This window comes from Hemiscyllium ocellatum, chromosome 44 (genome assembly GCF_020745735.1).
Source record: "Hemiscyllium ocellatum isolate sHemOce1 chromosome 44, sHemOce1.pat.X.cur, whole genome shotgun sequence".
NCBI classification, from domain to species: domain Eukaryota; kingdom Metazoa; phylum Chordata; class Chondrichthyes; order Orectolobiformes; family Hemiscylliidae; genus Hemiscyllium; species Hemiscyllium ocellatum.
The window spans coordinates 25008639-25025415 of record NC_083444.1 but is presented as its reverse complement, the minus strand read 5'-3'; the positions used below and the strand labels follow the sequence as shown (position 1 = coordinate 25025415).

The 16777-nt window shown below is 46.3% G+C and overlaps 1 protein-coding gene across 6 annotated transcripts in view; it reads right to left on the bottom strand.

The window, feature by feature from the left end:
* LOC132835236 (arf-GAP domain and FG repeat-containing protein 1-like) overlaps window positions 1-16777 on the bottom strand; it is a 91302-nt gene that overhangs the window by 10673 nt on the left and 63852 nt on the right. For 4 of the 6 annotated variants that reach the window (XR_009647290.1, XM_060854606.1, XM_060854609.1 and 1 more), the window contains one exon: window positions 4129-4276. Coding sequence is in view for 5 of the 6 variants with exons in the window: in XM_060854606.1 (XP_060710589.1) it covers window positions 4129-4276 (148 nt within the window). In the remaining variant the exon portion in view is untranslated. The remainder of the gene's footprint in view (window positions 1-4128; window positions 4277-16777) is intronic. The other 2 variants (XM_060854608.1, XM_060854611.1) reach the window with 1 other exon arrangement.

The following is a 16777-nucleotide window of genomic DNA, read 5'->3' as shown; positions in this document are numbered from 1 at the left end:
GCTAGAGGTTTTAATATGGAAAAGGATGAGGTTTATTTTCCTAAAATGGTAGTTTTCAAAAATTATTTTACCCTGGATTTGAGCTTGGATGGTCAATTGTTTGTTAAAGAAACTTATAATGACAGTGTTTACAACAAATAGAAGAAAAACAAGGCAGGTAAAATTGGGAAAAGGCAAATAAATCCTTTAACTACCTGATAATTAGATTAGATTACTTACAGTGTGGAAACAGGCCCTTTGGCCCAACAAGAGCACACCGACCCGCCGAAGCGCAACCCACCCAGACCCATTCCTCTACATTTATGCTTTCACCTAACACTACGGGCAATTTAGCATGGTCATTTCACCTAACCTGCACATTTTGGATTGTGGGAGGAAACCTACGCAGAGATGGGGAAAATGTGCAAACTCCACACAGAGAGTCACCTGAGGTGGGAATTGAACCCAGGTCCCTGGCGCTGTGAGACAGCAGTGCTAACCACTGTGCCATCCTGAAGACAAGCTCCAGGAATCCCCAGCATCACAGACACCAGGCTTCAGCCAAAGCGATTCTTTCCAAGTGATATATCTGGTTGAACACCCCTGACAACTACCATAGCAACAAGCTTCTCATCGACTGCACCGATTGGTTGGAATGGCAGTTGAACACACCTATCAGCATGCAGGAGTGTGGAAAGGGTCACAGATAGGACTTTAAGGGAGATGGGGTTATTGGATAAATGGCTGCCAGGCAGGGCAGGCAGTCAGTCCAGCAATCTCCTGTGGCTACGCTCTCTCAAACAGGTGGAGTGTTTTGGATTCTGCTGGGGGTGGTGCCCGCTCAGAGACATCCTCGACCCTGGCACCAGGAAGGCAACACACCATGCTGGAGCCTCAGAGGCACCTGCCTGTGCCCTGACCACAGAGTCGTAGTCATCCCTGTACTTTGACCCTTGCTGCTGTATTACAGAGCCAGCTGTGGTACCACTCCTCTGCTTGCTGCTATCGCCAAACCCTGATAGGCAAATCATCCCCAACAGCATTCAAAACAGCTGAGAGAGCGTAGCCACAGGAGATTGCTGGACTGACTGCCTGGCAGCCATTTATCCAATAACCCCAACCTTGGGGGTGGCCATGTCCCTGAAACTCCTATCTATGACCCTTTCCACACTCCTGCATGCTGATAGGTGTGTCCGACTGCCGCTCCAACCAATCCCTGCAGCCGATGAGAAGCTGCGGCGGGGGTGGGGGGGGGACATAATTGCTACAGAGGTAGTTGTCAAGGATTTTCAAACTGATGTCGTATGGAATGAATCAATTTGGCTGAAGACAAATGTCTGTGATGCTGGGGACCGCTGGAGAAAGGGGAGAGTGATCAACCAGAGGTCACGGTTTACACTGGAAATAACGCCATAGTTAGGGAGGGAGATAAGGTCCTCCAAAAGGAATTTCAGCTAAGTTAAAATGCAGGACCTCTCGGGTTATAATCTCAAAAATATTAGCCGTGCCACATGCTAGTGAGACCAGAAGTACAAAGACATGTCTGGTGTAGGAGGGAGGGACTCAGATATCTGGATCGTTGGAATCTCTTCCAGGGACAGGTAGGGCCTGCACAAAAAGGGACATACTGGAGGGGCACCAAGATCCTTGTGGGGAATTTTGCTAGTACCACTTGGGAGGGTTGAAACAAGGTGGGAACCAGTCAAGTTGTGAGAAAATTCATAGGGTGGACAAGCAGGGTCAGTTTAATGAACAGAGCAGGACTAGTAAAGACATTTACTCAGTAAGCCAGAAGGGAGAAATAATAAAAAGATGAAGGACAGACCGATAAAGGATAGATCAGGGTTTTTTTTTGGATGGCTCAGTGTTAAATCCAATGGATATCCAAACAAATACAAGGGTTCAGGTGTACAGCTCTTCAAAAGGATGCAAAAAATAGTCAAGGCAGCTAATGGAATACTGTCTTTCGTAACTAAGGGTTGTAGTATAGGGATGCAAATACTATGCTGCAGTAATACAAAACCCTAATTACACCCCACTCAGAGTACTGTGTGAAAGTGAGGCCTGCAGATGCTGGAGATTAACATCGAGAGTGTGGCGCTGGAAAAGAACAGCAGGTCAGGCAGCATCTGAGGTGCAGGAGAGTCGATGTTTCGGGCAAAAGCCCTTCATCAGGAATGTGTACTGTGTGTAGACCTGGGTACCACATCTTAGAATGTATGTTTTGACTTTGGAGGGAGTTCAAAACAGGTTTCCAAGGATGAAACTCTTGGACTTCAGGGGTTAGGTTATGTAAAGAGATTAGACAAATTAAGTCTTCATTCTTTTGAATTTAGAAGGTTATGGGGTGATCCACTGGTGGTCCTCAGGATGTTATCAGGGAAAGACAAGATCAATAATGATAAATTATTTCCATAGTTGATGATTCTAGAACTAGGGGCATAATAAGTGGATTAGGCCCATTCATAAGAGACGTTAGAAAGCAATTCTACAGCAAAGAGAAAGGGAAGTTTGGAATTCAATTCCTCAAATAGCTGCCAATGCTAATGCTAAGTCAATTGTTAAATTTAAATCTGAGATGACAAATTTTTATTAAGCAAGTGTATGAATCGATATGGAGACAGATCAAACAGATCATATTGAACAACAGAGCAGCCCAAGGAGTGAAATAGCCTACGTGTGTTCCTAAGAAATGGTTGGAGGCACTGGATACTGCAAAGGCTACAGGCCCTGACAACAATCTGCTTATTATACTGAAGACGCGTGCGCCAGAACCTGTCGTACCCACTGCCGAGCTGTTCCAGTACAAACACATCACTGGCATCTATCACGATGTGGAGAACTGCCCAGGTATAAAAAGCAGGAAACATCCAACCTGGTCATTCATTTCCTAAAGAGTCCACTTTCAATCAGCAGTAAAGTAGTTGAAGGGGCCACCACTGATGGTGCTGTCAATCGGCACTGCTCAGCAATAACCGGCTCATGGACACTTGGCTTGGGTTTTGCCAAGGCCATTGCATATTTAATCTCGTTACAGCCTTGGCCCAAACATGAGACAAAAGAGCTGAAATTCCAGGGGTGAGATGATCAAAGCCACCTCTGACCGTGCATGGCATCAAGAAACCCGAGAAAAATAGGAGTCAGTGGGAATCGGGGGAATACTCTCTCCTGCTTGGAGTCAATCCTGACACAAAGGGAAGATGGCTGCGATTATTCGAGGTCTGTTATCTCAGTTCCAGGACATTTTGCAGAGGCCCACAGGGCAGACGCTCAACAGCAGCCCATCACTGAAGCCCCCTCTATCAACATTGTGGGGTTTGCTACTAACCGGAAAAGGAACGAGACTATGCGAGTCTGTATGGAGTTTGCACATTCTCTGCGTGCCTGTGAGAGTTTCCTCTGGGTGCTCCCATTTCCTCCCACAGTCCAAAAATGTGCAGGTTAAGGTGGATTGGCCGTGCTAAATTGTCCCATAGTGTTCAGGGATGTTTGGGTTAGGGTGGATTGGCCATGCTAAATTACCCCATAGTGTTCAGGGATGTGGAGGTTAGGGTGGATTGGCCGTGATAAATTGCCCCATAGTGTTCAGGGATGTGTAGGTTAGGGTGGATTGGCCATGCTAAATTACCCCATAGTGTTCAGGGATGTGTAGGTTAGGGTGGATTGGCCATGCTAAATTACCCCATAGTGTTCAGGGATGTGTAGGTTAGGGTGGATTGGCCGTGCTAAATTACCCCATAGTGTTCAGGGATGTGTAGGTTAGGGTGATTGGCCATGCTAAATTACCCCATAGTGTTCAGGGATGTGTAGGTTAGGGTGGATTTGGCCGTGCTAAATTACCCAGTGTTCAGGGATGTGTAGGTTAGGGTGGATTGGCCATGCTAAATTACCATAGTGTTCAGGGATGTAGGTTAGGGTGGATTGGCCATGGTGTTCAGGGATGTGTAAGGTGAGTGGGTTGGAGTAGGGTAGGGGGGGGGGGGGGGGGGGGGGGGTCAATGGGCCTGTTTCCACACACTCTAGGGATTCAATGAAATTGCCCAATGCTTCACTAACATCATTCCCGCTGCCCAACAGAATACATGACACGAGGAAGGATCGAAGAGGAAAGGGGAGACAGTGAAGGAGGAGGAAAAGCCACCACAGTACCTGCTAGTGCCAGCACTGGCATTATTTGAAGGCACTCCCATATTGAAGACGCTGCTGTATTCGGCTCCTGTATAATGGCTCGAAGAGACCGTGGGTTGGCTGCTCGTTGCTGACGTGAAGCTGAAACCGGACATCTGACCACCTGCTGCTTAGAAACATCAGTGAACAAGGGAACAAAGTCACTGCACTGTCCTCTTAATGTTACTCGCTTGCGGGGGGGCGGGAGTAAGATAGTCCCTCATGCTCCACCAAAGTGATCACCCTCAGTGGGAATACCCTACAGGCCAGGTCCAGGCCCTGACAACTCTTGGGAGGATTGTCAGAGCTACAAATGGGATCAGGCCGCCTTGTCCACTTTCCCTCACCCTTGGTGCTGAGGAGCATTACCTTGCCACAAGGCTATGGCTCTGCTGTTGAACGACAAGCCTGGGACATTGTGAAAGACATTATGTCAATACAGACAAAGTAAAGTGACCTCGGGTAGCTTGGAGGAGTATTGAAGAGTAGGGCAATGTGCGAGAGGTGTAAAGACTGGAGACCACCAACGTGGAGTTGAAAGCACATCTTAAAAGGGATCTCCAAAGCTTGATGCAGGTAATCAGTGCCAGAGTGAGTGTGTTCAGGACTGACAAAAAGACCCAAATTGGAGGGTGGCAAGGCTGCAACAGATGGATGAGAGAGGGAAGAAGCAGACAGGGCAGGGATAGTGAACAAGAATTTTTAAAATCCATGCAATGCTGGATCAGGAGGGTGAATGGAGGATACTGAAGGCAGGGAAGGAAAGATGAAGGGGTCTTTGTGTTGGTGCGTAAACAGGCATCAGAGTTTCAGGTGGGCAGACATTGACAATTTGGGGAGTGGGGTGAGCTGATATGCTTTGGAATATTCAAATCCAGACGTGGTAGCATGGTGGCTCAGTGGTTAGCACTGCTGTCTCATAGCACCAGAAAGCTGGGTTTGATTCCACTCTCGGGTGACTGTCTGTCTGGAGTTTGCACATTTACTGTGTGTGTGGGTTTCCTCCGGGAGCTCCGGTTTTCCCCCCCAACACTCCAAAAGATGTGCAGATTAGGGTGGATTAGCTGTGCTAAATTGCCCCATAGTGTGCAGGGATGTGCAGGCTAGGTGGACTATCCATGGGAGCCCATGCAGGGTTACCAGGATAAATTAGGGAGGTGGGTCTGGGTGGGATGCTCTTTGTAGGGTCAGAGTGAACACAATGGACCGAATGGCCAGAAACCATACTGTAGGGATCCTACGATTCTCAGGGGAGAGATAAGGATTTCAGCAGCTAATTGGAGGCACCAAAGGAGTTAGGAATGGTATAACTCCACACTTTACAAACCACGCCTCACAGCGGGGCCTAGAAAAGTTGGCGTGACCTGACGGAAGGCAAGACTGATAAAATAACAGAATGACTCAGCATTTCCACTAGAAAACTTGGTGGGTCTGTGACGCACATTTCCAAAGTTAGAAAAAAAGCTGCAGGAATGAAGTGAAACCGGAATTTGCACAATTACAGCCAATTCTGAAACACAACACCACTCTTTGGAGAGTGGAGGAGATGTGGTTCAAAACTTTTCATACATATTTAAGAAAAAAAAAATCAAGAAAGACAACAGATATTTGATTTCAATGTTTTTTTAAAACATTTTACATTCTGAACAAAAATAATTATTTTTTAAAACAATTTTCTCCTGGGACTCCACGCAATGGAAGTAAATTGGAAGGGGTTTGGATCCATTGGGATTGTGTACAACAGGAGGGAACAAATTTGAATGTTGTCTGTGGGATCACAGTGGTAGTAGGGAACGACCAGTTACCCAATCGTTGTGGGGCTGGAGGATCAAGGGTTATGGGAAGTAAGCGGGAGAACGGGGTTGAGAAAATCATCAGCCATGATCGAACAGCAGAGCAGGCTCGATGGGCTGAATGGCCTTATTTCTGCTCCCGAGTCATATGGCCCCATCCGAGAGCAGCAGAAGTTGAAAAGATGGTAAATACTGTCTAAGAAGTCACATTTCGGGTCCCAAGCCACATCAGCAACTAGAAAGGTGTATTCTGACAAGGCTGACCCTGTCATTTCGGCCTTACTTAGTGGCATAGGTCTGCAGCTTTGGTAACTGCACCAATTTTTCTTTACTTGTAAGACATGGGCATCACTGGCTGGCAAGCATTTATTGCCTATCACCTTTGAGAAGGTGACAGCGAGCTGCTTTCTTGAACTGTTGTTCAGTGGGAGACCTGCAATGCCGTTACAGAGGGAATACGCCAATGATTGCACACTGTGCAGCCCCATTCGAGACACCTCAGAGACTGAAGTAGTCCAAGCTCAAATGCAACAAGATCTGGACAATATCCAGGCTTCAGGTGACATGGGGCAAGTTAACATTCACGCCACACAAATGCCAGGATATGAACATAATCAATAAGACACAAATCTAACCACCGCCCTTCGACATTCAGTGTTGTTATCATCTTTGAATCCCTCAAATCCTGGGGATGACCATCAACCATAAAATCAACTGGGCTCACCATATAAATATAGTGGCTGCAAGACAAGGTAAGAGGCGAGGAATGCTGCGGCAAATAACTCCTGAATGACTCACAGAATCCCTACAGTGTGGAAACTGACCATGTGGCCCAACACGTCCACAGACACCTTACCATATTTGTTCATATTTCCCCTGACTAATGCACCTAACCTACACTGAGCACTATGGGGTAATTTAGCATGGCCAATCCACCCTAACCTACACATCCCTGAACACTATGGGGCAATTTAGCATGGCCAATCCACCCTAACCTACACATCCCTGAACACTATGGGGTAATTTAGCATGGCCAATCCACCCTAACTATACATCCCTGAACACTATGGGTAATTTAGCATGGCCAATCCACCCTAACCTACACATCCCTGAACACTATGGGTAATTTAGCATGGCCAATCCACCCTAACCTATACATCCTTGAACACTATGAGTAATTTAGCACGGCCAACCCACCCTAACCTACACATCCCTGAACACTATGAGTAATTTAGCACGGCCAATCCACCCTAACCTACACATCCCTGAACACTATGGGGCAATTTAGCATGGCCAATCCACCCTAACCTGCACATCCCTGAACACTATGGGGTAATTTAGCATGGCCAATCCACCCTAACCTGCACATCCCTGAACACTATGGGTAATTTAGCATGGCCAATCCACCCTAACCTGCACATCTTTGGCCTGTGGTAGGAAACTGGAGCACCCGGAGGAAATCTACGCAGACACAGGTAGAATATGCAAACTCCACACACAGTTGCCAGAGGCAGGAATCAAACCCAGGTCCCTGGCGCTGTGAGGCAGCAGTGCTACCGCTGAAACACTGCTGTTCACCATCAACAAGGTGCAAGTCAGAGTGTGATGGAATACTCCCCACGTGCCTGGGTAAGTGCAGCTCCAACAACACTACCCATTTAGCCTGCTTGATTGGCACCAGATCCACAAATACCCACTGCATCCACCATTCACTAACAGCAGTGTCCCATCTACAAGGTGCACTGCAGACATTCACCACAGATCCTTAGACAGCACCTTCCAAACCCATGACCGTCACCATCTCGAGGGGGGCAGCAGATACATGGGAGCATGACCCCACCTCCCCCCACCATCACGCCCATAGCTTTCATGGTTTTACTGGAGCACCAGGCAATAAAGACTGATACAAAGAATAACACAGCACAGGTACAGGCCATTCGGCCCTCCAAGCCTTTGCTGACAAATGCTGCATTTCCAGAAGAAAACGGTCTTCACTTGAAGGATCCATATCCCCCTATTCCCTTCCTATCCATATAATTGTCCAGGTGTTTATCGAATGCGGTTGTTGTGTTTGCTTATAAACACCCTGCAGCGCGTTCCAGGTTCACCCCCCCACCCTTTGAACCCATGTCCCCAAGGAATTGACCCCTCCACCCTGGGGAAAAGCCTCATACTTTCCACTCTCCCCACGCCATTCACCATCTTATAGACTTATATCAGGTCACTCCACAACCTCCTGCCATCCAGTGAAAACAAACCCAGCTTATGCAAACAAAAACAGACATTGCTGGGAAAGCTCAGCAGGTCTGGCAGCATCTGTGAAGAGAAAGCAGTTAACTTTTTGGGTCCGGTGACCCTTCCCCAGTCTATCCCACCTTCCTTCATCGCTAAAATTCCCCATACCAGGCAACATCCCGGTAAACCCTTTCTGCACCCTCGCCAAAGCAGCCACATCCCTCCGGTCGTGTGGCGACCAGAACTGTACACAATATTCCAAGTGCGGCCTAACTAAAGTTCTGTAAATCTGCAGCATAACTTGCCTCTCCTTCTACTCAATGCCCCTTCCAATGAAGGCAAGCATGGCATTGGCCTTTTTCACTCCCTTCCTGAAGAAGGGCTTTTGCCCGAAACGTTGACTCTCCTGCTCCTTGGATGCTGCCTGACCTGCCGCACTTTTCCAGCAACACATTTTCAGCTCTGACCTCCAGCATCTGCAGACCTCACTTTCTCCTCTACATTCATCTCCCTTGCCTATGATTCTTTTCACACTGAAACACCTCCCCTGCTCTTTTCAGCAGTTCTATTTCATGTTTGCCTTGGTTTCTACCTCTCCCTCAATTTCTGTACCTACTGCCTTACTCCTCTGGTTCCAATCCCCCTGCCACACTAGTTTAAACCTTTCCCACCCATTCCATCAAGTACATCCAAAGGACATCAGTCCTGGTCCTGCCCAGGTCCAACCTCCCCCAGTATTGATCCTAATGCTCCTCCAATCAGAAACCCTTTCCCCCCCCACCACACATCATTTTCAGTCACGTACTCATCCTACATACCCTGCTGTTTCTATTCTGACTAGCTCGTGACACAGAGTTATCTCAGGATTACTATCTTTGAGGTCCTACATTTCAACTTCCTTCCCAGTTCATATTCCTTCTATTTTCTGCTTTTAGGACCTCATCCTTTTTTTGTTAAACTTATGTCGTTAGTACCATGACCACTGGCTGTTCACCCCCTCTCTCTACAATCTCCACCGCTCTGAGGCATCCAAGGATCGTAGCACCAGAGGGGTAATATACCATCCTGGACTCTCGTTTGTGGCCACCGAAACGCTTATCCATTCCCCTAATGATAGAATCCCTAATAAACACAGCATTTCTAGGCCTTTTTCTCCCTCCCTCTGCAGCAGAACCAACCATGCTGCCATTCCCCTCAACAGTATCCAAATATGTCTGTTCTGCAGGGGAACAGCCACAGGAGATAGAAGTTTTTTTTTTGGTTCATTCACAGGACAAGGTATCCTTGCGATCCGAGGCAAGTTAGCAAACTGGATCCAAAATTGGCCTCCCAGGAAACTACACACTGGAAAGTCTCATGTCTGTTGTTGAGAAGCTACTGGAGAGAATTGTTACGGATATGATTTACCTACATTCACAAAAGTGTGGCTGAATTAGAGAGTCAGCATAGCTTTGTGGGGGGCAGGTCATATCTTACTAATTTGACTGAGTTCTTCAAGGAGGTGATGAAGGTGATCGATGAGGGTAGAGCAGTGCATGCTGTCTACGTGGACTTCAGTGAGGCTTTTGACAGGGTCCCTCATGGTAGGCCCATCCAAAAGATTAGGATGCAGGGGATCCATGCTAAGTGTTTTTTTTCCCTTTATTCATTCACAGGATGAGGGCATCATTGGCTAGACAGCATTTATTACCCAGAGGGCAGTTAAAAATCAACCACATGGCTATAGGTCTGGACACACATGTAGGCCAGACCAGGTAAGGATGGCAGTTTTTTCCTTCCCTAATAAACATTAGGGAAAAACAGATGGCTTTTTACCCCTACAATCAGCAACGGATTTATGGTCATCATTAGATTTGAAATTCCAGATGTATACTGAACTCAATTTTCACCATCTGTGATTCGAATCCTGGTCCCACAGAACATTATCTGGGTCTCTGGAATAACAGTCCAGCGATTATACCACACGGTGATCACCTTGAGTTGACACTGCGATTATTACTCAACTCAGTCTTAGGGCTACTTAAAACCCTGTGTGCCTGCCAGTGAAAACTGGACCACAGAAATGAGGTGCAAAGAGTAAAGTGGAACTAATGGTCTCATTCAAAACCACAGGTAGGGCTCGCAGAACTCAATTACATTCAAACTGAGCATGATGATGAAAGACAATGTAAAGGTACTGAGATGGGCACAACAGCGAAGCTCCCAGAACACCAAGAGGAAACTACAATGTACAATAATGACAAAGGGACGTGCTTCCAAACACAGAAGACATGAAAACACTCGTGTCCAATCATTGCCTACAAACAACAGAGCCAGTCATTCAGATTGAACAGGCAATGGGAGTTAGCCCAGCAAGCAACTCGGGCCTGTTTCCTTTCAGTTAATTTCACACCCAGATCAAGCACCACTCGCACGCTTGTCTAACAATGATTTATAGCACATACTGCGTCCAAACAGCCCAGCAAGGCAGCATCAGATTTCAGTAATGCTGGCAACTCGTCTTATCAGCGATTTCAGAACCTGTTAGGACTAAGTCATCTCACGACTGACTAAACGGGTCAATGTTTGCAACGTACCAGTTCACAGACATACCAATCCAAACATATTATCATTTGTACACTAAATGACTGGAAGGAAAGACATCCAATGTTAACATGAGGACATTCCCAGGACATAAGGGGTTATGTACATAGCATAAAGATCTCTCTACTACTGTAAAAGATGGAAGTTAACAAAGTCAGAGGCTCATACAGCAAGGAAGCAGACCCTTCAGTCCAACCTACCAATGCTGACCATAATCCCAAACTATACTAGTCCCACCTTCGTGCATTTGGCCCATGGCTCTGTGTTGGACTGAGGTGGACAAAAGTCACACAACACCAGGTTTATGTGAAATCACAAGCTTCCTCCTGACAAAGGAGCAGCGTTCCAAAAGCTTATGATTTCATATAAACCTGCTGGACCGTAACCAGATGTCATGTCACTTCTGATCAAATCATAGAATCATCGAGTCAGCCCACCCCCAAATATTTCTTAATCAAGTACTTATCTAAATGTCTTTCAAACATTGTAACGATATCCACATTCAGAGTGATCTTCTAAATGATGACGTCCAGAAGGAGGGTTCGAATTAAAAGGACAGGTTGGAGGGGCTTGGACTGTTTTCACTGGAGCATAGGAGGTTAAGATGTGACCTTTCAGACGTTTCTAAAACCAGGAGGGGTACAGATAAGGTGTTTTTGTCCCCTCGGGTGGGGGCCTTCAAGATTACAGGGCATATTTTTAAGGTGAAGGGAAAAAGAAATGAGGGGCAATTTTTTTTTTAAAAACACAGACAATTATTAGAAAGGAAAACTCCCTTGACACTATCCCCATCACTACTCCCAGGACAGCAACAGCACATGGTGAGAAACAGAGTAAAGCTCCCTCTACTCTTTTAAAACGAAAATAAACAAAAAGTTCTCTCTACATTCTCCATCAAACACTCCCAGGACAGGTCCAGCACAGAGTTGGATACAGGGTAAAGTTTCATCAACAGAGACAAGAACCTTCCTCAGTCCCAAAACATCGGAGCAATTGTTTCACGTGAAATTAAGCCGAAAATATCTGTATCTGTCTGGCTCAGTATCAATAAGTGGATTTTACTTTTAGAATTATAATTAGATTCCCTACAGTGTGGAAAGAGGCTCTTTGGCCCATCAAGACCACACCGATCCTCCAAAGTGTAACCCACCCTGGCCCATAATCTACATTTCCCCTGACTAATTCATCTCACCGACACATCTCTGAACACTATGGGCAAATTAGCACGGCCAATTCCCCCTGACCTGCACATCTTTGGACTGTGGTGGAAACCGGAGCACCCGGAGGAAACCCGGGGAGAATGTGCAAACTCCACACAGACAGTCGCCAGAGGCTGGAATCGAACCCAGGTCCCCGGCTGTGAGGTAGCGGTGCTAACCACTGAGCCACCGTGCCACCCAGTGGATATTCTATTAAAACAGAAGCAAGCATGCAGGAGACGAGGTAGTTCAGATGTCAGATTCCCATCAGAGTTTTCTCAAATGCTCTCTCAACCTATCACAGGAGACTGCTGTATCACCAGAGGGGCTCCAGGGCCAGCACTTAGAGTCATAGAGATGTACAGCACAGAAACAGACCTTCGGTCCAACTCATCCACGCCAACCAGATATCCTAAATTAATCTAGCCCAATTTGCCAGCACCCGGCCCATATCCCTCTAAACCCTTCCTATTCATATACCCATCCAGATGTCTTTTAAATACTGTAATTGTACCAGCCTCCACCACATCCTCTGGCAGATCATTCCATACACATACCACCCTCCGAGTGAAAAGGTTGCCTCTTAGGTCTCTTTTATATCTTTCCCCTCTCACCCTAAACCTCTCACCTCTAGTTCTGGACTCCCTCACCCCAGGGAAAAGACCTTGTCTTTTTTATGTTATCCATACCCCTCATGATTTTATAAACCCGTATAAGGTCACCCCTCAGCCTCTGATGCCCCAGAGAAAACAGCCCCAGCCTATTCAGCTTCTCCCCATAGCTCAAACTCTCCAACCCTGTCAACATCCTTATAAACCTTTTCTGAACCCTTTCAGGTTTCACAACATCCTTTCTACAAAGGGAGACAAGAATTGCACACAATATTCCAACAGTGGCTGAACCAATGTCCTGTACAGCCGCAACATGACTTCCCAACTCCTATACTCAATGCTCTGACCAATAAAGGAAAGCATACCAAACGCCTTCTTCACTATCCTATTTACCTGCGACTCCACTTTCAAGGAGCTATGAACCTGCACTCCAAGGTCTCTTTGTTCAGCAACACTCCCTAGGACCTTACCACTAAATGTATAAGTCCTGCTCTGATTTGCCTTTCCAAAATGCAGCACCTCGCATTTATCTGAATTAAACTCCATCTACCACTTCTCAGCCCATTGGCCCATCTGGTCCAGATACCATCGAACCTCAAGGTAACCTTCCTCGCTGTCCACTACATCTCCAATTTTGTCATCATCTGCAAACTTACTGACAATACCTCCTACATTCAAATCCAAATCATTTATGTAAATGACAAAAATGTAGTGGACCCAGCACCGATCCTTGTGGCACTCCACTGGTCACAGGCCTGCAGTCTGAAAAACAACCCTCCACCATCACCCTCTGTCTTCTACCTTTGAGCCAGTTCTGTACCCAAATGGTAGTTCTCCCTGTATTCCATCAGATCTAACCTTGCTAATCAGGAGGAACCTTGTCGAATGCTTTACTGAGGTCCATATAGATCAAATCTACCGGTCTGCCCTCATCAATCCTCTTTGTTACTTCTTCAAAAACACAATAAAGTTTGAGACACATGATTTCCCACACACAAAGCCATGTTGACTATCCCTAATCAGTCCTTGCCTTTCCAAATACATGTACATCCTGTCCCTCAGCATTCCCTCCAACAACCTGCCCACCATCGACGTCAGGCACACCGGTCTATAGCTCTCTGGGTTTCCCTTACCACCTTTCTTAAACAGTGGCACCACGTTTGCCAACCTTCAGTCTTCCGGCACCTCACCTGCGACTATCGATGATACAAATATCTCAGCAAGGGGCCCAGCAATCACCTCCCTAGCTTCCCATAAAGTTCTAGGATACACCTGATCAGGTCCTGGGGACTTGTCCACTTTTATGTGTTTTAAGACATTCACTACCACCTCCTCTATAATATGGACATTTTTCTAGACATCACAATCTATTTTCCCACATTCTATATCTTCCATGTCTTTCTCCACAGTAAACATTCATTTAGTATCTCCCCCATCTCCTGCGGTTCCACACATAGGCTGCCTTGCTGATCTTGGAGGGGCCCTATTCTCTCCCGACCAATTTCCTTCTTGACTATACTCCTCCTGCCTTTATACTCTGAAGGAATCACATGAACTCGGTTGTCTATACCCAATATATGCTTTCTTCTCTTTCTTTGTCTCAATTTGTCTCATCATCCAACATTCCCTACATCTACCAGCCTTACCTTTCACCCTATCAGGAACATATTGTCGCTGGACTCTCATTATCTCATTTCTGAAGGCTTCCCATTTCCAGTCTTCCCTTTACCTGTGAATATCCGCCCCCAAACATCTTTTGAAAGTTCTTGCTTAATACTGTCAAATATTGGTCATCCTCCCACTTAGGACTCCAACTTTTAGATCCAGTCGGTCCTTTTCCATCACTATCTTAAAACTAATAAATTATGGCCGTTGGCCCCAAAATGCTCTCCCACTGACACCTCAGTCACTTGCCATGCCTTTTGTCTCCAAACTCAGGTCATGTTTTGCCACTTTTCCGTTTGCTACATCCACATACTGTATCAGAACACACTTAAACTCCTCTCCATCTAAACCCTTAACACTGTGGCAGTCCCAGTCTATGTTTGGAAAGTTAAAATCCCTTACCATTACCGCACTATTATTCTTACAGATAAATGAAATCGTCTTACAAATTTGTTTCTCAATTTCCCTCTGACTGTTAACGGTCTATAATAAATCCCAGTAAGGTGATCATTCCCTTTCTTATTTCTTAGTTCCTCCCAAATACCTTCCCAGGATGTATTCCCAGGAAAAGCCTCCCCAAGTACAGCCGTAATGTAAAAACACTCCCCACTTGCCACCCCTTTCTATCATAAGACAGTACATCCTTCGAGATATGGGGCCCATAACTGTGCACAATACTCCAAATCTGCTCTGACCAGAGCCTCAGAAGTACATCCATGTTTCTACATTCAAGTCCTCTTGAAATAAATGCCATCATTGCATTTGCGTTTGTAACTATTGACTCAATCTGCAAGTCTACCTTGAGAGAATCTAAACTAGAACTCCCCAAGTCACTTTACATTGAAGACTTCTGAATTTTCTCCCCATTTCAAGAACAGTCTCTGCCTTTATTCTTCCGACCAAAGTGCATGACCTCACACTTTCCCATGTTTTACTCCATCTGCCCACTCTCCTCACCAGTCCAAATCCTTCTGCAGCCTCCCCGCCTCCTCGATGCTACCTATCCCTCGGCCTGTCTTTGTATCGTCTGCCAACCTAGCCAGAACGCCCTCAGTTCCTTCATCTCGATCGTTAATATATGAAGTGGAAAGTCCTGAGCCTTGCAGAAGACCGGCTGTCATCCTGTGAAGAACCTTTTTATCCCCACTCTCTGCTTTCTGCCAGACAGCTAAGCTTCTATCCATGCTAGCACCTTGCCTCTACACCATGGGCCCTTATTGTACTCAGCAGCCTCCTGTGCAGCACCTTGTCAAAGGTCTTGAAGTCTAGATAGATAATATCCATTGGTTCTCTTTTGTCTAACCTGCTCATTACTTCCTCAAAGAATTCTAGCAGATTTGTCAGGCGTAACCTCCCCTTGTTGAAACCATGTTAACTCTGCCCTATTTTACCATACACTTCCAAGTATTCAGAAATCCGATCTTTCACGATGGATTCCAGGACCTAACAACCGAGGTTAGACTATTTGATGTGTAATTTTCCATCTTCTCCCTTTTTCAACGGGGTGTTACATTAGCCATTTTCCAGTCCTCTGGGACCCTCCCTATCTCTAGTGATTCCTGAACGATTACCACTAACATCTCTACTATCCCTTTAGCCATCACCCTGAGCACTCTGGGGTGTAGTCCATCTGGTCCAAGTCATTTATCCACCTTTAGGCCATTCAGTTTTTCTAGCATCTTGTCCGTGGTGCTGGCCACCATCCTCACCTCTGCCCTCTCTCAAACAAATTTTTGGAAAATTACTAGTGTCTTCCGCTATGAAGACTGATACAAAGTAATTATTCAGTTTTTTTTATTAGATTAGATTCCCTACAGTGTGGAAACAGGCCCTTTGGCCCAACACGTTCACACCGACCCTCCGAAAAGTAACCCACCCAGACCTATTTCCCTCTGACTAATGAACCTAACACTACGGTCAATTGAGCATGGCCAATTCACCCTAACCTGCACATCTTTGGACTGTGGGAGGAAACTGGAGCACCCGGAGGAAACCCACGCAGACACAGGGAGAACGTGCAAACTCCACACAGACAGTTGCCTGAGGCTGGAATTGAACCTGAGTCCCTGGTGCTGTGAGGCAGCAGTGGTAACGACTGAGCCACCGTGCTGCCCCTTAGCCAGTTCCTTAGCCATTTCTTTGTACCCCACTACTGTCTCTCCAGCATCACTTCCCAGCGGCTCAATGCCCATCTCGGCCTCTCTTTTACCCTTTATATATCTAAAGAAACTCTTACAGTCTTTCTTTATATTACTGGCTAGCTTACCCACATATTTAATCTTCTACCTTCCTAATTTCTTTTTTTGTTGCCCTCTCAGCTTTCTAATCCTCTGGCTTCCCACTGTTCTTTACTACTCTACGTGTGTGGAATGAGCTGCCAGAGGATGTGGTGGAGGCTGGTACAATTGCAACATTTAAGACACATCTGGATGGGTATATGAATAGGAAGGGTTTGGAGGGATATGGGCCGGGTGCTGGCAGGTGGGACTAGATTGGGTTGGGATATCTGGTCAGCATGGACGGGTTGGACCGAAGGGTCTGTTCC